Source organism: Drosophila tropicalis, unplaced genomic scaffold, assembly GCF_018151085.1.
Source record: "Drosophila tropicalis isolate 14030-0801.00 unplaced genomic scaffold, ASM1815108v1 contig_859, whole genome shotgun sequence".
Taxonomy (NCBI): Eukaryota; Metazoa; Arthropoda; class Insecta; order Diptera; family Drosophilidae; genus Drosophila; species Drosophila tropicalis.
Window position 1 is genome coordinate 448,320 of NW_027173353.1, and position 27,157 is coordinate 475,476.

Genomic DNA, 27,157 nt, shown 5'->3' on the forward strand with positions numbered 1-27,157 from the left:
TAAACAATATTTTTATTGATTAAAACTTTTAATTCACATATTAACGAAACAAACAAATACTTTATTTATGTTTACAAATATTTATATATACATTTTCAACAAATGTTACCCAAAAACTCTTAAAAGAAGGGTAAACAAAAGAAATAAACTTAATTGATTACCATGGTATTTAAGCAATTCAATTCTATGATAAAACATTTGTTATTAATGCTGGAATTATGTGGCTGACAAAAATACACAAGTATGTGACAAAGCTTCTCCAAATCAAGAAATCAGCGCACCAAATCTTCGGGATTAAACATGCCCTAAAAAATATTGTAAAAATTATTTCAGTTCCAACATTAACAATGAACATTTCAACTTACACGTGCACGTCTTAAGATGGAATCCTTGCTAGCATCGTAAGGATGGTCTTTGGATGGAATTTCGAGCACAGCTGGCACTGGAGAAGTGTGTGCATCTATAACATGACGAATGAGTTCTGCATAGTTCTGATTTATAAGGATAATATCGATATCATCCCGTTTCAAGAATCGCTTAAAGCAGTCTTCAATTTCGCTTACAGCAGTATCTTTAATGAAAAAAATAAATATTTTTAAATTAGGTTTACATAAACTTGCAAATTTCAATTAACTTACTTTTATCGACAACCATAAAATTCGGGTGTCGGTTTTTGTTTATTTCCCCGATTCCTCCAAGAAGAAATCCAACACAAGTATCCTAAAAAAGAAAAATGAGTACACACCTCATGAATAAGTTTATTTTATTATTTTTACACCCGCGTTTGTATTTCCAAGAGTTTATTTGCCCTTGTATAGACCAACGGTCTCTATTTGAGATTCCTGTACCCTTACCATAGGCAAAATCAATAATTGCCGATGCAAATCTTATGTCCATACATGAATGTACATAATTGCTTACGCATAACATATTTATAGGCATTATACAAACAGTCTCAACTTTAGTAGATGTCCTTTTAGTAATGTACTTGGGTATATGAAAAACCCATATGCATCCATACTTATGTACATACATATGGTGATATATACACACCCACACACTTACATACATTGTAAATTTACATTTGCAAAAATTAATTACGATTCTTTGGACAAATGGTTACTAACCTCGTCACCAATAACTGATATCAGTTTTCCTTTGATTGCCGAATGTAGTGCCATTATGATGATGTTTTAATTGTAGTTCAATTTATTTCCTCAGGTCAAACAATTCGTCGATTGAGCTCAAAGAAAAAAATGGTCAGCTGACAACTGTCACGAGATATGCAATAACGCCCTAAAAAATACCAAAAACAATGCTTATTGGTGGCAACCCTAAAATAGATATGACACAAACGTATTTTTTAAACAATTTCAAATATTTATATTTCAAATTTAAATCAACAATCGAGCCTTAGTAAAAAACAATAAATAATTATTTTAATATTAAAATTTAAACTCGAAATTAAACCATCCAAAAAAAAAACCACACCGACTGAGTCTCTGAAATCTTTCTCCAAATACTTTAAAAACGGAGTTTAAGAAAAATAAACGGATTTCACCATCGTATTCCTCGGCATCAGGTTATTAAACCTTCAATTTAAAGCTTCGTTTTTAGCATAAATTTGTGTTGATAAATATGCACGGCATCGAAATTGAGAACGTGTTTTATATTTATTGCATAATGTAATCAAAAAATACAACAGTATCTCTGACATGTTACCTACAAATAATTTCTTATTTTGTAATTCAACTTTCTTTTAAATAACAAATACATATATACTTTAAATAATATTTAATCTTAATTACTAAAATGTTAACTTTCTATTTCACATTTTTTCATGCTATGTTTTGCTTTGGCTTTAAAGTAGTTTTTATATTGTATTTTTAAGTAATGTATGTATGTATGTATGTAAGTACTTATGAGCCATTGAGACAAAATATTAAAAAATTAGCTTGCACCACGCTTTCATATATGCATAACAAATATAATCTTCATTGTGTACGAACTGCTTAATCAAATTTAGCGGAATTGAAAAATTGCTGAAGAAATCAGAATATGAACATCATGTTCATCGCAAACGTAAAAATTTCAATTAATTGTCTCAAAAAAAAATTATTAACTCACAATTTAGGATATATGTATATGTATGTATGTGTTTTATATGTTCTTGATGACTTGAATGAAAAAGAAGGAGTAACTGCGAGGCACAAGCTTCATTTAGAAAAAAAGTTTTAGATACTACTGTTAATTTACTCGTTTCTGCATTTTGTCGTTATCTTCTTTGATTTAATATTCGTTTCATAGTTTCCTTTTGGTTTTAAAAAGTCGTTGATCATTTCTGAATTTAACATATTTTATCTGTTATTTTACTGCCAGACTTAGTGGTGGTATTGCAACTTGTCTATCATATGGTTAGTTGAAATCTGTTGTGTATTTCAATAATTTTCTGCTTTATATTCAACAATTCTTATGTTTTAAAAGTAAATACATTCTTTGTGTACAAGTTCAGTTTTACAAAAAATATTTTTTTCCAGCTAATGAGGTTGAACGGAAAGCATGATTAAATTTTTTTTTTAGGCTTTTGGCAGTATTTAATATTGCAAAGGTTTTGTGGCATTCTGGATAAAAAGATTTAACCATGGTATTTAGAATTTGGCTGATTCTGTTCCTGGGCAGGTGGCAGGTGAAGGTAAAACTTAAACTTCATTGCAATTGGTTCCAAATTATATTAAGGAATTTTGTAACATTTTTTTAAAGACACTGCGATCTTAACAATATTTGTCTGATTCTATTTTATGTACAATGCACATTTACACAGTTAATTTCGCTTAGCCATAAGATATAAACTGCCTTAAATCATCGTACTATCGTTTGAAAAATGAATAATTTCTGTTAAATTTGAATCGCACTTCAATTTTAGTAGCAAATTTTTTAAAATTATACTTAATATGCATACGTTTGTATGAGAATATTAACAATATTAGTAGCAATAAATAGTAATTGAGTATGTATGTATGTATGTGCATGTATATTTGATAGTATAAAACCAAAAAAAGAACTAAATTACACATTGTGTGTTAAACTTATAAATAATATTTATATATGTTGATGTGTATATGTATACGAATACATATGTTACTTGCAATCATTTTATTTCAACTAACTTTTTAACTTTTTTTTGTTTTAATTTTCTTTTTTTTTATTATTTTCACAGTGCGAGGTTAACTACAGTTTACGATTTTGAACAGCTCATAACACTTACACAATTATTAGGCACACAGGCCACATATATGTATACACATACACATGCATATGTATATCAAACTCGTTATATATGCTCTCATGTTGATATCAGGATCCGCATAAATTGACCGTCAACTCTGGTCATGGTCATGAGTTCAAAATGTTACACGTATTTCCATATTCTTGTTTGTTGTTGTGTGTGTGTGTGTGTTTTTTTTTCTAGATTCAATAGATACATAGTTTAACAAGCATTTGCTAATAAATTGACAATTGAAATTTTAGACACATTTAAACGATAATTTCAAAAGCATTGAGAAAACTTCGAACTACTTCTAAGCACAAAGTAACATCAATTTTCAAATTAAGATTGTTTCGAATAATTTTTGAAATATTTTAAAGAGCATCGACGGAAGAGAGTTTTAAGGCTTTGTGTACAATAATTTCATCAAAACTAATGACAATAAAATTCATTTTTATTGAATTTTTAGGGGAGGAAAAACATATAAGTATTTGTTAATGGAATTAATTGATTTGTTCGTGTCTTGATCGTGTTTTCTGTTAAATTGAGAAGAAATCTGTTGGCTTTTTATAGATTTTAAATTCGTTTTACAATTGTTGTTGTAAGGGTATGACATTAGCAAGTTGTTATTTGTTTACTGGAATGTATGTATGGTGGTTATTGTATAAGAACGAATAAATCAATATTATTTTTGAATTGTTATTAAATGCTTGTTAAGTTAGATTCTACTTGTTATCTCTCTGAAGTACTGGGACCAACATAAGGTTTTGACTTTCTAAGACCTTTTCATCTGTTGTGGAATAGGTAAATGGGTCTCGTCGAGTAACGAGAAGACTTAGTAATATCATACCCCTGTTTTGCGGATGGATTGTTGTAATCTGTCTCTCAGCATACAAGTCTCAGGCCTTAAGATTTCGCAAAAACTTTGTGTCAATTCATATCGAAATGTTTCGATAATACAAAAGAATTTGAAGTAATGGATAATATATTTTTTAAAAAAGGCAGTATTGTTTTTTTTTTTTTTTTTTTTTGTTAAAAACATTCAATTTTCCTACTGCATTGCCCCACGAATTTTATCTCTGACATAAATATGTACATACATAGGTAGGTATATAGTTCTTTTTTCGTTAATATTCTTATCTGGATTTTAGTATTTTCTTTCTTTTTCTTTTTTTAGCAATGAGCTGCTTCTATGTAGTTGACAACAATGCAAAATTTGAATGCATTGAACTCTTTTGCAAAATGGTCAGTTTAAAAACATATGTGAGATTCTTGGATAGAAATGCTATTGCGGAGGCCTGCAACGTCCAGCCGATGTTCCGGAGAAATCCAAGTCTTTTTGTTCTATAATTGGGATTCGGTCATCATACAATGTTGGCGCTTGTAATATGATTCCAGCTGTACCAGCCAGTACGGCCAATGTAAATATCCATAGAAATAGTCTATCCAAAACCATGGCTACATATTTCCAATCTTCTTTTACCTTTTTCAAGTGGGACAAAGGAAAAACATTTAGATTAGAAATTTTGAATACTCTTCTCGAATCATGCGATTCATGGGATTCATGTTCTTACTTTAGTAGAGTCCTCCTGCATTTTGGTATGCTCGGCTATAAAACGTACACAAAAACAGCTTCGATGTATTCGAGGTGGGCATTTAGAATGGGAAAATGCTGGATTATTTAATATTGGGCTTTTCATTCCCGAATTTCCGATATCCAAATCAGGCACAGCTGTTAAATCCTCTGAACTAGAATGCGTTAGTGGCGGCAACGGACCGTGTATTTGACAACTTCCACCAAAAGGTCCTGTGCCCGTTAAACTATAATATTAGTAATGAAAATTTATTACTATTTTTTCAATATCGAAGGATTGAAGAACCTAGAGCCTAAGAACAGGGCTTAATCTTGTTTTTTGTTATACTTTCCTTTGTGATGTTAACTCTTCTTTTGATTGGGTATGACTGTATCCTGTTGATACAAGGTGGTCAATATTGGTCGATGAATAATAGGGATAAAAACAGGCATGAGTATCCTTCAGAAGCAATTTACTGAAATTGAGCGAAAATTATTTAAAATGATAAACCTTTTTGGAAAATGTTGCTTCACTTACCTTGTCTCAAAATTATATGTAGGCCTTCGAATAAATAAAAACTTTGGTAAAAAATCAATAAAAACGCTTTTAACCCAAGGCGCCATTCTATGAGTTTGTGGAGATCGAAAATGTACATTAAGTACGACGACTGTTACACAAATACTAAAACCAAAGTGAAGAAATATTAGTTGTGAATTTTTTAAAATAAACTTTTTACTTACCTAATGGAAACTAAAATCATAGCAAATATTAGGTATTTCCCCAACAACGGCACAACCAGCGATGTCGGTGGGATAATTTCCACAACCAAGAGAAAGAACACATGGAGACTGATAAGAATCGAAATAGATAATGTAACCTGAAAAAGAAATCCAAAATATGTAATTGCAATACAATGGCAATGTCAAATTAAGGCAAATCAAACCTTTTCTCCGCTATCTGATGGTAAATAGAATGTTAATACTGTCAAAAATGAGATTCCCATGCATGGTATAATTATATTAACAGTGTAGAATAGAGTCTTTCTTCGCATTGTTATGTTGAATGTTATATCCAAATAGGGTTCATCGCAACATGTGTAAAACTTTTCATTTCTGTAAGCATAAATAACAAGATTAACATTGAATTTAATATATGAGCAATTATTTCGAATTTTTTTAAGCGATGGGATAATGCGCCATTGATAGTGTGCAGTTGCAAAAGTATAGCATACTGTTTGGGGCAACACTCAAGACGAATGAATACTAGACGAAAATCTTCACAATAATTCAAATTAGGTAAACATTTTTCAAGCTTACCTCACTGCTGGCACCTCAAGGATATCCCATTCGACAGACATATAGAATTCCGATAAGTCGACACCAACATCGACAACATTGCTGCCCTGTTGCTCATCCATATGCCTTAGGTCCACCTTGAGAAATTTGAAACTTCGGTTATTTATCATAATATCGAAATACATAGGGAATACATTTATGACACACTGTATGTGTATGTGTATATGTACGTACGAATAGTTACATAAAATTGTAAAAAGGAAAATTATTAACTTGGGCGATAAATAATATATTTTCAAACGATTTGAGCCAATAATAGGCGCTCACGAATATATGTAGAATATCCTTAGATTATAAAGCGGTCTTTCATGCATGTAATTTTAAACTAATAGAGCTAATTTTATGGTTTCTTTGTTTAATTATTGTACGTTTACGCGTATTAAACAAAAAAAAAATGAAAACTTATATCAATAAATAAAATTGAGGAGAATAAAAAACTTTTATTTCAAAACAAAGGTTTAATTTCTTTTCGTGTGTGTGTGTGTGTTTTTTTTAAATTTGCCTCATAACATTGCTAAACTCTGTAAAAATATTATTTCAATGATAAATTATCGCAATTAGCTTCTTTTATTTTTTTGTGATGAAGACATGTTCTATTTTTTAAAAACGAAACAATAAAATATAAAATTAAAAAAGTATAATACAAAGAAACATTTAACGAAACAAACGGATGGAAATTATGTTTTTTATTCATATTTAAAGCCGGAGCTAAAATTTAAATATTGCTTATTGCAGTTTATTAAAATAATTCTCAAGTAAATGAAAAGTGTTTGCAACAAATCGGTTAGTTTAGTATGTATATTCTTTAGAATTGATCACGAATCAAGCAGAAAAATAAAAAAATACATACAATTTAGTTAACAATCGTTTAGCTAATAAAGCGAATTTAAAAATATAATCAACAAAACAAATTTTGAACCTTGATCATGGAATAGTTCGAACGATATTTGGAAAAACTTCAATATAGTAGAAACTTTTGGCTTAAATCCAATTAAAATGAACTCAGAACAAGTTGTTAAGTGTCTCGTTAAAATATGAATATTTTTTTCTTCACAAACTAATTAGTTATAATTTCGTTTCTGAAAACAACTGAAGGTTGCACATTTTTGGATAGGAGCGTTTGAAATTCTCTTTCAATGTAAATTGATTCATGATCCAAGTTTTGTATGTATATAAATAAATAAACAAATAATTTACAACAAATAATTGCAAAGAAGAAAAATAAGGCAACAAATTTCGAAATAAAAGTGTCTGCTTTATTTATGACAAAGTTATATACATTTTTATTGTTTTCATGCAAATGCTGAGGTTACAAAGTTGAAAACTCTCATGCAGACATTATTTTTTGAATAAACTTCCAATAAATTTAAAAACATTCCATTCACTTATTCAAATTGATAACAAAAACAAAGTCATGCGTGAATTTCTTTTCCGAGATCTTTAGAGTATTTTTAAAATTAATTTAATAATTTAATTTATATTTTTCAAAACACATTTTTTTGGGTTTTACTTTATCAGTCATTTTAAGTTGAAAACATTTTTTTTATGATAATTTTGTTAATTAAAACTAAATTAATAGTGTCATGGTAAAAAAGAAGTCGGACCGACAGATTCATCAACATTAGATGAATTAATATTAATAAAATAAATATTAAATATTGCCACACTTATTAAGCATCGTTTCTAGGATTGAAAATGTTGAAATTTGACTATCTAATTTTTGAATTTGGCTTTGAGTTTGGTAAATATTTGAAATCTGTTCAAAAGCCCGGTAGATTTTTTGAATTTGTTTTTCTATTTTTTTTTTTTTTGTTATGTTTTTTGCTAAACAAGCGATCTCTTTTATATCAAATGTAAAAATATAGAAAATTACATGCAGAGTATGGTGGAGGATGCAAAATGCAAGATGTCAATAGAAAAACACACTTAGTTAAACAAATTGATTAGTCAATTGGTATTTAGATGGGCAAATGGGTAAACTTAATTACTTACTAACTTAACTAGCATTCATTCAGAGAAACGGCGTGCAGAAGAATTAGGTTTTTTTTTGGTTTTTTTGGAAACAGTTGGCAACAATCTGGGCTAGACACAACATTTTGTATTGCTAATTGTTTTAATTATTATTAATTAATTAGTTAGTTGGGCAGGTGTGTTGTAAAGGTGTTTTACGAAGTAGACTGTCTGAATGGTGAGATTGTGTTGTGTTATATGTTTGTGTGTGGGTGTGTGTGTATGTGTCGATGTTTCATGGGTCGATCTATGCCCTTGTGAAATGACCGATATGTGCCCTTTAAAGTATGCAATAGGTAGTCAAAAGAACAATAAAGAACCCCTTTCTCTTTGCCCTTGTATATGATTAATGTATTGTCAAGGGAATTTGTAGAATTTATCAAAAAGTTAGATTTTTATTTGCCCATTGCCCATTCATAGTTTCGTTTTCGGTATGAAAAGATGTCAGACAGAACTATATATGTACATATGTCGTTCTGATTCTCACTTAGTTATTTCGATGCTTTATAATAACATTTGTACAATATGTTGTACGATACATTTCATTTGAAAGTGAACCTTTTTACTAGGCTTAAAAGACGTTAAGCATTTTAGTTTTTATTATTTTTTAACCGACTTGAAATTGACTTTACGCAGTTATGTATGTATGTGTGTATGTATTTTTGCATGCATAGTATATAATTTTACACTATTAATATATAGAATGCCCTTAAGTTCAGTTTTGCAGATAACACCTTATATATTCACTTAAATAAGCCTTAGTTAATTAAGCTTAGCAAAAGAGCTATAACAGCGCTATACGAATATATTTAAAACTCTTTAATGAGTACTCGAAAATATCCGATTTCAATTTGAATATATTCATACAGCTCACTATATTGTGTGTGTGTGTGGTATATGAATATTGATTATTTTTGTTTCATCGACGTTTATTAAATTTTATGAGTGTCTTTCATATGTCATATCTGGATACGAAGTCAGTTTTGGAAGTCAATCAATTAGATTTTGTTCATTTCCTTCTTTGTTAGATATTTTCACCACAAAATCTGAAGCTTTTTGCTGTAAATATCGTCAATGTTTGAAAAGGTCAATTTCTGCTATTTATTGTGTCACTTTAAATTTATCACTTTAATTAATTAATTAATAATATGTTTAACTGAATCGTAATGTAATTGTGTAGTGAGTTTAATATGATGATTGATTATGCATACATTTCTATATTATCAATGGTTTTTATTATATTATTTTTATAGAAATCCCACTTATAAAATATCCCACTCCATGCCACAAAGAAAATTCCCGTTCGACGCTTTCAAAGGGACCTCTCAACGTATAAAACGCACTTAAGAGATTCATGTCAGATATATTTATATACATATATATGCATATATAGGGAATATGTATATAGCAATATTCTGAGATGCGTCCTTTCATCTTTTTCCCGTAAAGAATGATAAAAGTTACAAAAAATATTTAAAATCAACTGTTTGCTTTGTTGTTTTCGATTTAGTTTTTTTTTTCCGAAATTTTGATAAAAAAAATGTAGAGGTTGGCGAAACAGAAATTTTAAAACACACCCCAAAAGACAGACAAACAAATTTTCGAGGTGAGCCTTGTTAAAATCACAGCAGAAGCGGGTTAAAAGTGATAGACTTCTTTAGAAGGATAAGCTTAAGAATAAAGAACTTCATTACATAAGAGACAGCAGATCAGCCATTATTCCTTTGGTCCCATTTTAAGAATAAATTAAAGTTGTTTGGCTTCAAATTTAACTGCGTACTTTTATATTCTAGAGAATCCATTCAATTCCTCGTCGCACAACGAAAAGATTCCTATTAAAAATAATAATATAAGAAATAAACTCCTTTGAAATATCTAACACAGCTACACAGGACCACAAAAACTATCTAGTTCTATGACAATAAAAACAAACTTTCATTGCTGTATTTAGAAAATTTATTCTCTTGCGCACCATAAGCATAGGACTGGAATTTATTTATATTTTTTGTTTTATATCTTTTTTATTAGGACATTGTCCAATTATAATATAGAGTTTAATGCTCTCAATACTAAAATAATAATAATAACTTTTAACATAAATGCATAAGAATATAGTTTACGCCATTTGTTGAATATTCAATGAATATTATTTACATACTTGGTATATGCCCATGCCAAATAAAGGAGAATCATGCACATGCCATAAATCATGCATCATTTCCGGAGACTTTTCATTATATTAAATTATAAAAACAAAAAGAGTAAACAAAAATGTTTATATTTGGTTTATTAAAGATGCATAAAGTCGTCACACATGCTACATGCATTCAATTAAACAAATTTACAATTATTATACCCACCTGTTTGGGCTCTATAAGTATTATGACTTGTTAGGAGAACCATCAACTATATAGGAACAATATGATAAGTTAAACTAATTGAGTTTGGAGTTACTTTAAATAGTTCTTTGTTATTTTGTTAAGAGCTTTTTCCTTCTTTTTAGTTCAGATCTTATTTTTAAACAGAATTGCATTCGAAATTTTAATGAATTGATTTCCAAAATTCAACTTTTTTTTTAGAGATTAGAGATTCTTCTTTGAATTTACTTTAATTACCCATAATACAGCAGCTCGAAATCGGACGAATGTAATCTTTTTTCGTATTGCTATTAGATTTTCCTACTACCATTAAAGATTATATCGTTTTAATTCAGAAACATTTAATTTAATTCACTTAAATATTATTAATATCACTATGCAAAATAAGAATGTTAAGACAAAATAAACACATGCATTTCATCAAAGACAATTAAAACATGCAGGAAAATGTAAAAATATATTAATTATACATACATACATGAATACACTTACATTTAAGTACATATTTTTGAATATGTATGTAAATGTTTACAATTACAATGTAATAATTGCCAACTTCATGTACATATGTATATATATGTATATATGGATATTGACTTTTAACAAGCATTAAAAAGGAGTGAAAATTCAAAATTTCTGTCCTTGAATGTTTTTTTTTTTGTTACTTATATATGTATGTATTTGCATACATAAATAAGTATAAACTAAAATTATTTTAAATTACAAGTGTGAACTTTGGTTTCCAAAATGCATGAAAACTTAAACAAAATAATTGGATTAATATCAATGCAATTAAAATAATAAGTCTCCGTTATAATAGTTAACTAATTAATCATGCATAAAATGAAATTTTTGTGATTTTCATGCCCATAAAAGTATGCTATATTCCATGCAGTTGTTTTTTTTATTGATGAATACCTACAAGGATGTTCGTGTGTGTGTTTGCGTGTGTAGAAGGGAGATAGCTGGAAGTATTTATAAATTTTATATATTTTTTTATTATTCATGCAGTTTAAGCATGCGAAACATCATTGAATATTCAATTTGAAACTATTAACATCCCATTTTTTCCCAGCACATTAATTTTATGGATTTTCTTTTTTTTTTTTTTTATTGTTTTTTTTTTTTTTGTTTTATTGCAAATTAAAATAATTGATAAGCTGATTGATCCATAAAATTTGAAATGTGTGGTCATATAATACATGAACTGATTAACGAGAAACTATCTAAGTTAATATTTAACATGGTATCATTCCAATTCATAAACACTTTGTTGGTATTGAATATTTCATTTTAACTGATTTTAGTAGTTACATTTTGACGTTTAATAATAATAATCATAATCATAATCATAATAATAGAAACAAAATATAGTTTTTGATTTTTTTTTTTGTTTTTGTCAAATGGCTTAGGAGTAAATAAGATTTGAGTAGCACCTTAAAACCATCATAGGTCCAACTTCCTAATTTTAAGATGCACGTCTGCACGTCATATGGAAAATATTCAACATCGATTGAACAAGACGATTTATAGACGGCAGGTGGTTGCCAAATCACCAATCCATTACTATAGACTATTGCTTTTGTCATAAGTGTTACTTCATAATGACCATCAGCACTGAAAAATATATATATTTTGAACACAACTCCTGTTACCATCGTAATACATATTAAACGCCAATAAATTTTTGCAGCTTTTTATACTTAAGTAAGTGTGTGTTTGTATGTGTATTATATGTATGTTAGTATGTATGTATGTATGTCTGTTAGTATGTTTCGTATCGTTTTGTGTGTAATTAATGCATTTATTGTTTATTGTTTGCACATATTGATCTTGTTTTCTTAATGCTGAGTGCTGTAAGGAGACATGTTATAAGCATATGAGTTCCATTTGATTTAATTAACCCAGATTCAACCCATACATACATAGCTAATGACAAGAGATTAATTTCAAGCGAAACAAATCAATTTCAGGATTGCCACCCCCTCTCTATTACATCAAAGTTGGTTTCGGTGGCCACCCCCTATATTTAGTTTAAATAAAATACCGTTTTATCCATTCCCACATTTGCCAAATACTTAAGTGTTTTTAAACACTGCCAAAAAGTCAATATTATGTATGTGTATGTGTTTTTTCTTATATAAATATATAGATATATATATATATTTGGATGTAGATATCGGTGTAGTTATGTATTTAGAGTAAATATTTGCTGGGACACGTAGCATTTTATTTATATATTTTGCGAATGTAATGTTGGTTAGTCGGTGCATATATGTAAAATAGATACGGCATGTTAAAATGTAATATGTAATGAAAAGGAACTAAGAATCATGTAATGTACCATCGCAATGTATAGAGGCATGTATGCAAAGATGCATACTTATACGTACATACATATGTACATACATACATGCATACATCAGTGCATACATACGTTTTGATGAATTGTTATTTAAATATTGAGATAACTTTATGTTGGTATATGAAAAATTTATACATCTGTTAAGAGGGAACAAAATTGATAACAACTGCACATTCAGTTTCAGAAAATCAAAATTAAAATCCAAGTCTACATTTATAATTATAATAATAATAATAATAATAATTTTTTTTTTGTTTTGTTTTTTTGGTTTGTATTATTTTGGAATCAGTATTAATGCGTAATAAATAGTACATAACATACAATAAAATTATGTACAAAAATATATATATGTATTTGAATATGTGTGTAACTGAAAGCAATTTATGCGTTGCTGCTATTAAAATGATCGATCAAACGGAAAATTTAAATTAAGAATCTCTGCTATTTAAATGGGAATGACCTCACGAATTGTCTCCAGCGCATTCACAATTTGTTTCTTATATTTTTGTTCATTCTCTGTTTTCTGGTTTCATTTTTCGTTTAAATGTTATTTGGTTTTTTTTCGCTTTTCTCTTATACATCAAAGAAAGCAAACGTTATGAAGTAAATTTATATTGGTAACTTAAAAAAAAGATAAATAAATATGGTCAGTTCATAATCACCTCGCAATTAAAGAAATATTGTATGTTGAGATAAATGAAAGAAATGAAACATTAAATTGATTTTACAAACAAAGTTAGACGTCATAACCAGGGTTGTCAACCAAAAACATAAAAAGGAGTCCTTCGTTTTTAGAATTTTGTACAAAGTTACTTCAGCTTAGGAATTTAGCCATTCTATGAGCTACTAACACAAGTCTTTTGTCTTGATTTTTTTTTTTTTTTTTTTTTTTATCAGAAATAAATGATAATGAAACTAAAAACAAAACAAATAAATGATCTTGGGTGACAAGAGAGAAACAGAGACAGAGAGAGAGAGAGGGGAGAGAGCCACTCGTTATATAGTTTGTACGAAGATTTTGACAGACCTACCTTGAACCCGTCATAAGTCCAACTGCCAAACTTTAGAACACAAGTTTGTTCATCAAATGGGAAATATTCTACATCTATCTCACAGGATGATTTGTATATAGCGGGCGGTTTCCATTCAACTAATCCTTCAGAGTAAATTGTGGCTTTTGTCGCAAGAGTCACTTCGAAGTTACCATCGGCACTATACACAGTTTAATGTGTTTTTAAATTCGTATTTGGTTTTTTTTTTTTTGTTTTATATCCGTACAAATTACATTTTTATATATAGAGTAGGTGCAATAAGTATGTATAAGAAAATTTGCAGCTTTATGAATATAATTTTTGATATCCTTAACGTATAAAAGGTTTCAGTTTCCACATTGAACCTTGGCTCAATCAAAAGAATATTTTGAAATTCAAAAATATATCTTTCATTTAAAAAAAGTTCAACGTGAAAGCTGCAATTGGCGGGAGGCTTTAATATTGAAGCTGCCATAAAAAGGAAATGTAATCACAAATGAAAAGTATGTAATCAATTTTTTCCAAAATTTTGTTTGGCATTATGAGGGATATACACAGATTTTAAATATACAAAATGTTATTAGATATTATTATAAACTCTTCAATGAAAAACCCATGAAATTGGTGAATTTATTATGAGTGTATGCAGAATTATTTACAGTGTATCAGCTTAGCTCCAGCCTTTTTAATTTTTAAATAATAATTCATTTTATATATTAGCCCCCTATCATAATACACTTCCAATTAAATCCAATAATCAGTTATTAATATTCAGCAATCACACTGAACAACCTGCCCCAAAATATTTAACGACTTGGTTTATTTTTTAATTATCAAATGATTAGTAGAAGAATAAATAAAAAGAAGCAAGCCTAAGAAATATTGATTCATAAAGTTTTTGTAGTTAATGTCCATATTAAATCATTTGTAAAATAAAAAAGTTCCTCTGATATAGAAAGATCAGAAAGATGTAGGTCCTGTTAATAAAGGAATTTTTAAGGGTTTTCCAATCAGTAACTGACAAATAATGCACACAAACATCAAGATAGGAGATAGGATAAAGGATTATCTTTTCCTTACTACAACTTATTTCAATTTTATTTGTTGCATCGAAACATTTACACATCTCTACACAAAACATTGAACCGTGGGTAGGAAATAAAATAGAGTTACTTCAGGTTTCGGTTTTTCAAAAACTGTTGGGGACTTTTTGATTCATTTGGATATTTAGAGGACGATCACAACAATAATATATTAATGGATTTCTGCTAATCAATGTCTCATTTAAAGAGGCTCGACTACTCGATCGACTGATATTTGGGAGCAAAGTTTGCTCATAGATTAAATCAAAAATCAATAAAGAAAAACAATGTTCCACATATAAATTTTGGTTACTTGCAAAACTGGTTTGGTTTATAATATATTCTTTAAGCAAATCCATTGAGATGTTTACTTTCGAACAATATATATATATATACATATATTTTTCAGAGGAATTCCAAATGTTTATATAGCGCGAAAGTTCATATTTCATACACGAGTACAAGACAAGCACCACATTTAGAATTTATGTATATTGATAATGTTGAAGGAGAAAGAAATTTGTTGATTGTAAAAAAAAAACTTAATAGGAGTACACTCCATTGGATTTGTTGCGTTTTATTGTCTTACTTACTTGTTATATAGTACAATATCCGGCCTCCAAATATGATCGGAAGGGACGTGTAGCATATGGACTCCGCCATATTCCTTTGGTTCCCATCGTAACTTGTAATCATACCAGGACTATAAGCATTTAGAATATAAATAAAAATTAGTGTCAATTAAGGAATACATTTAATAAATTGTAAGTGTAAAAGTTTTGTTTAAGTATTAACGCAATTCACAAGGTCTAATTCGGTCAAATTTAGCTTTAAAATAAAATATCCTTATCTTATTCATGGTGCATTCTAGTTGACTCACCTGCTCCACCCAAAGATTTGTCGTCATAATTTGATTTTTAAGATTCTACAATAAATGTAAATATAAATGAAGTATTAAACAAAAAAGTTCCACAAAGTATATATACTGTTTAGTTTGATGTTTCATAATTGAAAAACTCAAATACTTTTTAAAACTTACCACATCAATCAGCTGGGATAGCTTCAATTTGATGCAAACTTTGAGCACATCGGTAGTATTGACGACAGGACGAACTAATTTATTATAGTTACTCAATAGATCATCGTAGAGACGCTTTGCATCAGGATTACCAGCCACTGCACCATGTACCATTAAAGCTGATAGAAGCCAGGCTCTAATAATTTCGCCGGATGACGGCTTCATTACGAATAGGCGTATGATTTCAATTATAAATTTCATGTGGACTTTAGTTTTGTGTGGACGAATATATGAAGGGGATTATACATATCATATGGTATATATGTAGCTAAACGTTTTCTTCCTTCTCTGGGTTCTCTATAATTAAAAAAAAAAAAATATGTTGAATAAATTACTTAAGTTGAGTCTAAAATTCACTTATTAGATATATCATATCACTTATAATATCACTTATTTTATTAAATATTCTCTTTAAATGGTTAATAAAGCTAAGTTTGACTATAAGTTAATAATGACCCAGTTAATAAAATATAGTTATTTTGGCCAAGTGCACTTAGTGAAAGTTCTAAGTAAGTATTACGGACTAAAAATCTCTTAGAAGGCGAAAATCGTTACGATTTACTTAACAAACATTTATTAAATTAAGATATCGTAATTTGAAATAAACTTCCGTGGAAACTTTTTCTCTTTTCCCCCATTGGCAAATGCTTTCACGTGGAAAAAGAAAATAGCAGATACACGAAAAATCACAGCAAGACATTTCTTAGAAGTTTCGCAAATTGTCATCCGCTGCTTGGAAGATAAATGTTCTTCTCTTCCCATTGATTAAGCAGCCATTAATATTACAAAAGTTGTGGATGGATACACAGAATTGGAAATTTGGCACAACGTATCGAAGGCTTAGCAAGTGTTCATAGCAATTTCCGAGATGTTTTCGAGCTTTCTCTTATTTAATTGACACACAAAAACCCGCGACATTTATGTATGTATATTATTTCATCTTAAAGTTATTGTTATGCTCTATACACATGTATATAGTTTAGTTAACGAAATCAATATATATGCACCGATGCATATGTACACACACACACACATACATACATACATACATATGTACGTAGATGCAAATGTATACCACGATTGGATGTAGAGATGCTATACTATATACCACTATATATACATATATATTTATATATATATCTATACACATGATGCGTGGGCGTTGCCATATAATGAAAGGCATCCGTTTTCCTAAAATTTTCATCATGTTTAATATCCTTTTCGGACAGGAAATTCGTGTGTAAGATATTCCTTCATATGTAAGACAACATTTGCATAAACTTTTACATATATATTTTTGTTATATTTATGCTCATTGTATCCTTTTTATAATTATATATAGTTACATATATAGGGTCATCAAGAAAAGGGTAAATTTCACTCACAATTTTGCTAATGCAACTTGCAATAGATTTTATTTCATTCATTTTATTTATTAGTTAATTTTATTTGAAACCACTTCCATTATGTGTGTTGCTAACATTTTATGTAACATTTATTAAATAGAATAATAGAATTTTTTTATGGAAAATAATTGATCCCGCAATAGGTGAACAAACCACGCTGAATGAAATGTCTGAGAGAACTGAATATGCGATAAGCGTTTTGGAAATGGCAAGTGCGCTCTTCCAGCCCGACTGGCTACCAAAAGATGGATGGATGGATGGTGGGTTGGTTGGTTGGGAGAGAAGAGATTCTGGAATGCCAATTCAACCCTTAGTCAATGGAGCAGCTGCTGCTTCTGCTGCTGTGATGGAATCTTGTGCCAAATTTCTAATAGAAATTATCCTTGCAATTATGGGCACAACTAAAGTAAATATGCACCAATTAAATTGAGTTAAGGACAAATTTTTGTTGCCTATTCCCATTCATTCATGCGAATTAGCAACAACAATTTACTCACAATCGTGTTGTTGTTGTTCATTAGAATTACACAGGTAATACCTAATTTAGTTCAGCATCTAATCCCTTAAGATTAACCCATTATTTTAAGGCCGTCTTGACATACTTACATTCATAAATTTTCTACATAAAAATTCAGATTATTAAGGCGGTTTTAACGAGTTTGGATGCTGAGACAATTTGCCATTCACATTTGGAATAATATTTAAAACGCATGCGCAATTTTAATATGTTTTGATAGTCTTGTTTATGCGAAATTCTTTACAAAAACTTTATAGGGACTTGAAAAATACACTATAAGTATGGTAAACACAGATAGATACCTGGATTTTTGTAAAAAAATAAAAAAAAAAAACATCGAATACATACTAATTAAGCTAACTAGCTATTACCTGAATTCCTTAGTAGAATTCTTATATTCGTCCTTTCAAATAACTCTATTAAGTTCGAAACTTTCTCGTTTTGAATGTCTAACTTTTTAAACTCTGTTAAATTATCCTTTTATATAGTAAACATTAAAAGTATCTTTGCAAAGGTTTCGTAAAATTTGTAGACCACAAATGAAAATAAATAAAAGCAATTTTTCACCCTTGATTCTCAAACTCATTATTTCGAAATTGAATAAAAATTTTAAAACCTGTCTGTAGAATGAATTAAATATACAATATACATACGCCAATTTAACAACTTTTTTTGTTTTTAAATTGATTATGTCCCTTTAAAAAAAAAAGAATTCCATGAAAATTTTTTTATACCCTTGCAAAAAAAGGGAAAATTAATTTTGGTCAGAAGTGTGCAACGCATAGAATGAAGCATCTCCGACCATACAAAGTATATATATTCTTGATCAGCACGACGAGACGAGTTCAAATAGCTATGTCCGTCCGTCCGTCTATTTCCGTCTATGTCCGCAGGGGTTGTATATTTCAGATTCAGCCGGATCGGACCACTATATCATAGAGCTCCCATACATACAAACGCCAAAGTGACCAATGACTTTTCTCAATAACTTCGTCATTTTTTGTGCTATTCTGAGGAAAGAGTTACCAAAAAAGTTGCAAGGGTATACAAAATTTTACGCGGCCCTCTGGTTTCTTATCGTTTTGATAAGAGTTAATTTATTACATTTGCCACGCTTGTGGCCTAATTTCCTATCGTTTTGATAAGGGTTCATTTATTACATTTTCCACGCCGATTGCCTAAAGTGTAATTAGACACTACAGCCACCAGATCAGTTCACGGAAAGAATCTGAGATGGTTGCAAGTAATATTAGTACGGAAAACGGGATAGCCGTACGAATAATGAGTACGGAGGATTACGATCAAGTGGAACTCTTTTTACGAGATCATTACTATAATGCTGACCCGCTTATGATGTCCTGTCCAGGCGATCTATATAAGTTTGGTATTCCGTACTTTGATGAAATGAATCTATCACTAATAAAGCAAAACACTTCATTGATTGCCATCGATGAGTTAACTAATAGCATTGCTGGTGTGGTCATAGCAGGAGCACAAGCCGAAAACGATGTAGAGGAGCACCGCTTGCTATCAGAAGCATTGGGTTCAAATATATTTGGTTGCATCGAACGACTGGTATCGGAGGTGGAACGCAAATCTAATGTCTATCAGAGATTCAATGTAAACAAATTGCTTTATTCCCATGTCACGTGTGTGGATACCTTGAAACGTGGTCAGGGACTGGGTGTACGTTTAGCAAAAACTCTAATAAAATTGGGCCGTGCAAAAGGATTCAAATTGATGTTAGCCTTGTGTTCAAGTTTCTATTCGGCTCGTCAAAAGCATGCTCTGGGCATGGAGTGTATATATGCCCAGGCATATGCGGATTATAAGGATGACGAGGGTAGGGCGATATTGACACCACCGGCTCCCCATACCCATATTCGAGTCATGGCCATGAAATTATAAAGGAAAATTAGAAAGTTTTTATCACTTATTAAATCTTACAAGAATTTACTTAAAAATAAAATCATTTATGCTTCTTGTGTTAATGTTCAAACCTTTAAAAATTTAGGTTGATTTATTATTATGTCTTTAAAAGACCCAGTAAGTGGATCCCCTTGTTGTCTGTATGGTAACAAATGCTGATTTGAGTGATACGTATAATTGTTTTACTGCAAATGATAACGAACACCATCCGTGTGAGATCATGAGATAAAGTGGAAATTTGTTTTTCTAATTTATTTTATTATTCCCTCCTACGATTTTCATCGGGTTTTGTTTAAGAAATGAAAACAATTTATTGGATTATATTTATAATTATAAGGTATAAATATACGTTAATTATAATGGAGCTTGGTGTTCTGTTGCCTGTGTATGTATGAGTTTGTACACAAATATATTTCGGTATGTTTATGTATATGCGTGTGTGTATTTCTGTATGGTAAGTATCTAATTTGGTTTACCCATGTTCTTTCTTTGCATTGTCGTCACCTTGCCAAAGTAGTGTATCGGTCTCCAAAAAAATAATATTATATATTATCCTCACTTTCGGCAAATTGAACATTACTATTGTTTATTATTATTTTTTTCTCTTTTTTTTTTTTTTTGTTTTTTTGTTATATGCTTAATTTGTGTGAACAAAGTGTTGGTTTTGTTTTGTGTGTGTGTCTGTGTATGGTGTAGGTGTATGTGTGTGAATTCGGTGTGTTTAATCTATATTTTCTACAACAGTCCGTCCATATTTAACCATGTTTTCCAAACTCTATGTCGATGCGTTTCCTTATTGCTGATTTTGTTTATATTCTTCACTGATCTTTATCCGCTTTATATGCTGCACGACGACATACATTTCATGCACTCCACTTCTCCCTTCCGCTGGTCATTGTCCATCCTCTCATCTGCTCTGCTCTGTTCATCTCACTTTATTATTATCGTAATATGCGTTATGGACACCTACTTCAGAATGTTGATCAACTCCTCCTATTGTTGGTTATTAGGATTCATTTGTCCGTTGACAACGGGCACAAAGTATGGATGCGCCATGGCTTCGCGAGCGGTGAGACGGTCTACATGATCGTAGCGCAAGAGCTTATCAAGGAAATCCAATGCTTCCGGCGACACTAGATGCTGATTGTCGGAGTGAACAAATCGCTCCCACCGCTTGCGCGAATGGCGTTGCAAGATGTCATGAAATCGCGGATCCAGGTCAATATTATACTTATCCAGATAAGCGTATAGCTCCTCGGTTCCCAGCACCTTGGCAATGCGCACTAGCTGATCGTAGTTGTCGTGGCCATGGAAAAACGGCTCTTTTCGAAATATCATCGATGCCAACATGCAGCCAAGGGACCACATATCCAAAGAATAGTCATACATCTGGTAATCTACCAGCAATTCGGGGCCCTTAAAGTAGCGGGACGCCACCCGGACATTGTACTCCTGGCCGGGATGATAGAATTCAGCAAGGCCCCAATCAATGAGGCGCAACTTGCGGTTCTCGTGGTCGATCATCACATTGTGGGGCTTCACATCGCGGTGCATAATGCCCATGCTGTGGCAGTAGTCGAGCGCCTTAAGTAGCTCGAATAGATAATAGCGGATCTCGTAGTCTGTCAGCGTCTGATATAGCTGCTTAAAGTCCGTGTTGTTCACGTGCTCGAAGATCAGTGCTGGCGTGCGAGACACCGGGTCCTTGACAACAGCTAGCAGCGTAATTATGTTGGTGCCGCCACGCAAATTCTCCAAGATCTTGATCTCGCGCTTAATCTTCTTCTTTTTGACGGGCTTTAGAATTTTCACGACACACTTCTCTGTGGTCGTTATGTTGATGGCCTCGAATACCTCCGAATACTTGCCACGCCCCAACTTGCGCACCAATTGATAATCATCCTGATTTCCCCAGTCGACCACATAGTTCTCATAGTCCCAATATTCATCCGGCTTGTGAGCATTCACGTCTGTATAAACGCGAGCGGCACTCGGTAGCGTCATCTCCGCTCGATCTTCTTCCTCCGCTGTTTCCGATTCTTTAGAGGATGTTGTGCGTCTGGCGCCCTTGTCAGATGCCCCTGACTCAGTTGATGTGCCTGTGCTGGTGGTTGGTTGATGGCCCCAAACAGCAAGATTTGTGTTGTACAGTTGTCTGAAAAAAAGGTTGAAAAGTCAAATAAAATTTCTGTTGATCAAAAAAATAAACTATATTTATATATATGTGTGTGTGTAGGTCGTTTCTATGACATTTATATTCTTCGAATAAATGAACCGTCTCGGAATTAGTTAAATGAGATGCCGCTGTGTTTATGGCAACCATAATTTTGAAATTTAATTTGGAATACATGTTTTCCTTTTGGCAGTTGATCGGATCGGATTGTCTAAACTATGTATTAGACTAATTTGTAATACGGCTCTGTTGCCTAGAATTAGAAATCTATAGACTCCGTTTGAAGATAGATCTGAGCCTGGACATGTAATTCGTTGGATACTTCAGAGTCTCTGATTCACATTCCATGATGTAAATACGTATTATTAACGTGATTATGATGTCTGTGTGAGTGTGTGTGTTCAATTTGTATATAGTATGAATGGGTATCGATTTAAACAAAAATATATGCAACAATGCAACGTACCCAAGTCGAACAGGTTGGCTGTAATTCAATTTTGGATTTTGCGATGGCGACGGCCTCGAGGAATTCCGTTTGTAGTACTTGCAGTGCACCAGAAAGATTGTCAAAGGCGGTCGACGTAATTTGCAAGAGAGAGCAAATTGACGATGGACGCCGAGCACGTTCCGTATGTTTTGAATGTTGCGCTAATTTATATAATATGCAAAGAAATGAGAAAGAAAACTCATATTTATACACAAATGTAGAAATTAAGAATTAACTCCGGCTTGCGCCGATGCATTATCGACTGTGTGTGCACACAACGTATATAAACAATTAAAAAAATAAGTTATACAGTACAGACAATATGAATGTATAAAGTACTTTCATACACACGCATTTTGTATGGTACGCACGCACGCTCACACACACACACACACGCACACTCCATTTACATTTGTGCTTGGGTATATTTCATACAAATTTTTAAGCAACTAATTTATCACAAATTATTATAAGAACAATAAAAACAACCGGTATAACTGAAACACACTTATATGCACACATATAAATATAAATATATGCATCTATGCATATTGTATGTACTTAATAATCCATGTATGTATGTATGTACGTATACTGTACGTACATCAACTCGGCGTGTTCAAGAATTTTGCCGCATGAATCTACCATTTATATATGTATGTACATTCATACATATGTACATACATATGCTTGTGCAAGTAGGCGGAAAAACACATAAAATGCGCACTAGACAAATTTCAATTGATTTCCATGTTTAAGTCACAGTCCGGGACGTCGCAATTGACTTTAATCTCTTTCAAATATGTATACTTACATCGTTTTTGGGCAGCGTGATGACGTGAATTTTCTTTTTTATAAAGATGGACCGATATCCACTGATGAATTATATTTGCAGACAATTTATCGAAAAATTGGTTCACCAGTCTAGTTCGATAAGTTTGTTGCTAAGGGCTACAGTTCTTTTTTTAAATCGGTTGCGCTTCTTATATTAATCGATAACAGAAATGTTCAAAAATTATCGATAACTATAAATTTATATAAAATTATGAAGTACATTTATTGCAAAAATCAAAATACTATTTTACGCCATATTTCTATCATGTAATATATATATATATATATTTTAAACATTTCTTCTGGACACAAGCTAATTTATTTATCATTTTTAAAATGTAAACTAAATTGAAAATTGCATTTATAGTTTGATGTTAACTATGTAATTGTACACAATTAATCCGTTCTACATCTTTACATCATTACATCTTTTGTACATATGAACAAGACTTCGTAGCATAAATCCATAATCATTTGAAACTCGTGCTGCCAGCCAACTTGATCCCAAACTATAGAGATAATAAAAATTGATATGTTTGATTAAATTAAATTAGTTATACAAATGCTTTACAATTTAATCGAATATAATATTGACTATAACTCCTGTAGGCGACTTAAGTAGGACTTACTGGTAAACTGAATAAGTTTTATTTGGAAAGTTACTAAATCAGAATTGAACTCGACATATAAAAGATTTTTTGACATAATTTACCTGTATAAAGGAATCCATATCCTTTGCGCGTCTGGCATTTCCTTCCCAAACTTGGAATAGTTGCATAAAAAGCTTAAATGCTTTTGAACTTTTTTAGTATTTTTGCCGTCCACGACCAAATTGTCCACAGAGTTTAAAATGAGTTTGGATAATTGATTAATCTGTGAGGTAAATACATATATTGTAGTTAGTTTGTACTTTTATATTTAGCATAAAGAATTTCTGCAAACCCCCGCCAATGAGCTGTGATTGTAGCCAAGAGAACGTTTTCTCCGTCGGATTTCCTCAGTTCCGTCAATGGTATCACTAGATTCAGTTGCTTCCATGGGCAGCATCATTAAATTGCTTCCATCATCTTTACTCTAAAAGTTTATCCCATTTAAGAACTGAGTAATTATTATTATATTACAGTCTCACCATGGTTATGCACATTAAAACCTGCAGGATGAACATGCCAAAGGACAAAAATGCTAATGTTGTTAATGCAATGTCTGTGATGTCCTTGATACTGATTTCTTTCTTTTGCTTGGTGGACTCTGACATGGCATGCGAATTATCAGATGGTGGAGAATGAACAGAGTAATCGTCGTAGGAATTATCGTAACCTTTAAATAATATACACTACGTGAACTAAGAACATACATATATTTATATTAATATTAATACAGGAAGCTTACCACTTTTGCTTATTTCCTTTAAATGCGGAGCTATTATTGCATGACGGTATGTATACCTTGGTATCAGTGGTCCTGGATGTATGTGTAGGGGATACTGAAATCAATATGAATGATTATATTTTGAGAAAATGTTGAGAAAATAAAAGCATACATCATAATTTATGCTGGCATTTTGGATACCATCAAAAGCATATCCAGTTATGTCCCCATCCTCAGTGTCATCTAATCCAGCCGAAAAATCTGAATCTGGTCCAGTGGTTCGTCTTTGCACTGGACTTGTATTCTCGATGGCATGCTTTTGTTCAAGCTGATGCTGAATGTCTTCCAGTGTTGTAGTCCTACAAATATATTTATCTACTACGTGATCTAATAATATGCGATATATAAATCTTATAAAACTAACCTTTGAAGCCAGGCTTTATATTGTGCAGAGCCATCGTCATAAAGCATCTTTTTTACGGCTCCCACATGCAAATCATTTGCAGATGAGTTTGTTTGCATTCTTCCAATTCTCTTTTCGATACCGAATCTATTTTTGTCATTTGTCCAGTTCAAAATCTGTTGAGCAAGATAATCTGATGCCATAAATTGCTGCATCATTTTTCTGTAGATTGTAACACAGAAAGAGTTAAGTAAGTCCGAATTTTAGTTCATATTTTTTTATATTTACCTATGATAGGACATCGTCTGTAAAATGTTTGCCCAGCTTGTTGTCTGATTTTCTATAGGTTCTTGATTCATGTGATTTAGAAACAAATCTAATGGCATCATTTTAGCATTGAGTATATCATCTACGTTCATATCAATGTCGAAACCCTTGGCATTAGTTTTGTAGACATGGAAAAATATAAGAAGTAAATATGCAAGAAACTTCATTTTTTAACCCACAAGAATTGCATCCACTTCGAATCACTGTATCTGAAGAACTGCCAGCAAGAAGATTTAAAGTTGCCTCCACTCTTCACACTTTCTACTTTTATGACAGATAATTGCAAGTTGTGCACCAGATGCAGAAAGTAAATAATAATTACTTGTCGCGCTCTAAAGCATGAATGAAATTCTATATCTTACCTTCATATTTGTGGGTAGAAGAAAGTACAAAAGTAAGAATATGTCTCGACAGTTTTGTATTAAGAAAAAAACTATTTAATTAAACACGCAAAAATACTTTTGCCATAAAACAAAAGTTGTTGCTCGGTCGGTCCAAGCCAATAAAGCTGAACTATTTTACTGAAATCTTAGTCAATGGTCAATTGTAATCTAACTAGTCTTTGATTCCTCTTCATAACTTGGTTACAGGATTCCCCAGGCTTTATTGAATTCAATTTTATACATGTCAGATGTTTTGCCGTGGGAAACTACAGAAGGCACGAGTTTAATTATTTGATTTGGGTAGATAGTATCAGACAACTAGATGATTAATGTTTGGAAACACTTTCAAGTTAACACGCGATTCACCAATATTAATGGAAATATGTTTTTTTTTTTTGTGTCTCGTTTTTTTTTTTTTGTAGTTGGGAGGAAATAGATTCCTCTGTATGATGATGAAACTGATGCTTTGGCTTAGTTACATTAGATACCTTTTGATAGGGAAATAAAGTTAGGATATAACCACAGAGTCGTGTCGAAGCTTGGACACTCTTTCAAGAAATTTTGATTTATACTTTTTTACTTATGTCAAAGTAGAAAAACGTTTTAACGTTTAAGAATTTATATTTGAGATCAACTATGCTAATAGTCGGACTTGACTTAATCTCAGATGTAGAAATATATCCTTTTTAGATTAAAAATTCAACTATTAATATTAAGTACACTTAATATAAAAATTTAAAAATGAAAAGGATAACCTGATGGTGTCTTTTATAAATTTCTACATCTAGTCCCATATTTACATAAATATGTTGTCCTTTATTTATTTCAACTTTCAAGTTAAGTCCAATAGTAATGAATTTTATAATTCTGAATCTGGCTTGGTTTAATGTCAAACTCGAAGTCGATTGAGATCAGGTCTAAACCTTCACAAATCGATGCTTAATGCCCATCCAAATAAAAAAAAAAAGTCGTGAAAAAGATATAATTATACTTAATAGCATTGATGTACTTCTTAAAGAAATTATCAACACTCGCTTGTGTATGTATGTGTGTGTGTGTGTGTATATAGTATAATGTTAAATATCTAGGTAAATATTTATAACACAAATTGAGATGTCAGGGTGTGAATAGGCAATATTGGGTGTGGCAGCGGTACATTTACGTATGCACACATACTTAATATACACCTATA

At 31.1% G+C, this 27,157-nt stretch overlaps 5 protein-coding genes across 7 annotated transcripts; 1 reads left to right on the top strand and 4 right to left on the bottom strand.

Annotated features, from left to right (window-relative positions):
• Positions 1–40: 40 nt before the first annotated feature.
• Positions 41–1,273, bottom strand: Vha14-1 (V-type proton ATPase subunit Vha14-1). The gene is made up of 4 exons (XM_068297068.1): positions 1,128–1,273; positions 639–720; positions 366–571; positions 41–305 (listed from the first exon to the last, which is right to left on the bottom strand). Exons 1-4 carry the CDS (start codon positions 1,179–1,181, stop codon positions 273–275), a joined length of 375 nt encoding a protein of 124 aa, XP_068153169.1. The 5' UTR covers positions 1,182–1,273; the 3' UTR covers positions 41–272.
• A 377-nt stretch (positions 1,274–1,650) lies between these two features.
• nAChRalpha4 (nicotinic acetylcholine receptor alpha4) lies at positions 1,651–17,701 on the bottom strand. 2 transcript variants are annotated; one of them, XM_068296697.1, is made up of 12 exons: positions 17,524–17,701; positions 16,100–16,435; positions 15,941–15,985; positions 15,654–15,763; positions 13,979–14,159; positions 6,156–6,271; positions 5,783–5,951; positions 5,580–5,716; positions 5,377–5,520; positions 5,192–5,314; positions 4,840–5,086; positions 1,651–4,748 (listed from the first exon to the last, which is right to left on the bottom strand). In XM_068296697.1, the coding sequence occupies exons 2-12, from the start codon at positions 16,337–16,339 to the stop codon at positions 4,551–4,553; spliced, it is 1,710 nt and encodes a 569-aa protein (XP_068152798.1). In that variant the 5' UTR covers positions 16,340–16,435; positions 17,524–17,701; the 3' UTR covers positions 1,651–4,550. The 2 variants fall into 2 exon arrangements, with proteins under 2 accessions (XP_068152798.1, XP_068152799.1); XM_068296698.1 differs by lacking the exons at positions 13,979–14,159; positions 15,941–15,985; positions 16,100–16,435; positions 17,524–17,701 and having other exon boundaries at positions 15,654–15,667.
• A 1,593-nt stretch (positions 17,702–19,294) lies between these two features.
• LOC137582013 (arylalkylamine N-acetyltransferase-like 2) lies at positions 19,295–20,063 on the top strand. The gene has a single exon (XM_068296440.1). The coding sequence runs from the start codon at positions 19,295–19,297 to the stop codon at positions 19,967–19,969; it is 675 nt and encodes a 224-aa protein (XP_068152541.1). The 3' UTR covers positions 19,970–20,063.
• A 164-nt stretch (positions 20,064–20,227) lies between these two features.
• CkIIalpha (casein kinase II subunit alpha) lies at positions 20,228–23,571 on the bottom strand. Of its 2 annotated transcripts, XM_068296699.1 has the most exons (3): positions 23,465–23,571; positions 22,630–22,811; positions 20,228–22,145 (listed from the first exon to the last, which is right to left on the bottom strand). In XM_068296699.1, the coding sequence occupies exon 3, from the start codon at positions 21,992–21,994 to the stop codon at positions 20,984–20,986; it is 1,011 nt and encodes a 336-aa protein (XP_068152800.1). In that variant the 5' UTR covers positions 21,995–22,145; positions 22,630–22,811; positions 23,465–23,571; the 3' UTR covers positions 20,228–20,983. The 2 variants fall into 2 exon arrangements, with proteins under 2 accessions (XP_068152800.1, XP_068152802.1); XM_068296701.1 differs by lacking the exon at positions 22,630–22,811 and having other exon boundaries at positions 23,465–23,544.
• An 831-nt stretch (positions 23,572–24,402) lies between these two features.
• On the bottom strand, positions 24,403–25,374 carry LOC137582014 (uncharacterized). Its single transcript, XM_068296441.1, has 5 exons — positions 25,277–25,374; positions 25,025–25,211; positions 24,874–24,967; positions 24,614–24,801; positions 24,403–24,558 (listed from the first exon to the last, which is right to left on the bottom strand). Exons 1-5 carry the CDS (start codon positions 25,372–25,374, stop codon positions 24,403–24,405), a joined length of 723 nt encoding a protein of 240 aa, XP_068152542.1.
• Between the last annotated feature and the right edge of the window lie 1,783 nt (positions 25,375–27,157).

Excerpts from the sequence above, each read along its gene's own strand:
- nAChRalpha4 (XM_068296697.1), bottom strand. The coding sequence starts at position 16,339 with ATGAAATTTATAATTGAAATCATACGCCTATTCGTAATGAAGCCGTCA. Across the intron at positions 5,717-5,782 it reads CATCAGATAGCGGAGAAAAG|GTTACATTATCTATTTCGAT; the intron begins GTTTGATTTGCC and ends TTTCTTTTTCAG. Across the intron at positions 5,087-5,191 it reads GAAGAGTTAACATCACAAAG|TTTAACGGGCACAGGACCTT; the intron begins GAAAGTATAACA and ends CTAATATTATAG.
- CkIIalpha (XM_068296699.1), bottom strand. The coding sequence starts at position 21,994 with ATGACGCTACCGAGTGCCGCTCGCGTTTATACAGACGTGAATGCTCAC.
- LOC137582014 (XM_068296441.1), bottom strand. The coding sequence starts at position 25,374 with ATGCAAACAAACTCATCTGCAAATGATTTGCATGTGGGAGCCGTAAAA. Across the intron at positions 25,212-25,276 it reads TATAAAGCCTGGCTTCAAAG|GACTACAACACTGGAAGACA; the intron begins GTTAGTTTTATA and ends ATATATTTGTAG. Across the intron at positions 24,559-24,613 it reads TTTTAATGTGCATAACCATG|AGTAAAGATGATGGAAGCAA; the intron begins GTGAGACTGTAA and ends ATAAACTTTTAG.
- LOC137582013 (XM_068296440.1), top strand. The coding sequence starts at position 19,295 with ATGGTTGCAAGTAATATTAGTACGGAAAACGGGATAGCCGTACGAATA.
- Vha14-1 (XM_068297068.1), bottom strand. The coding sequence starts at position 1,181 with ATGGCACTACATTCGGCAATCAAAGGAAAACTGATATCAGTTATTGGT. Across the intron at positions 572-638 it reads TTTTATGGTTGTCGATAAAA|ATACTGCTGTAAGCGAAATT; the intron begins GTAAGTTAATTG and ends TTTTCATTAAAG. Across the intron at positions 306-365 it reads CCATCTTAAGACGTGCACGT|GGCATGTTTAATCCCGAAGA; the intron begins GTAAGTTGAAAT and ends AATATTTTTTAG.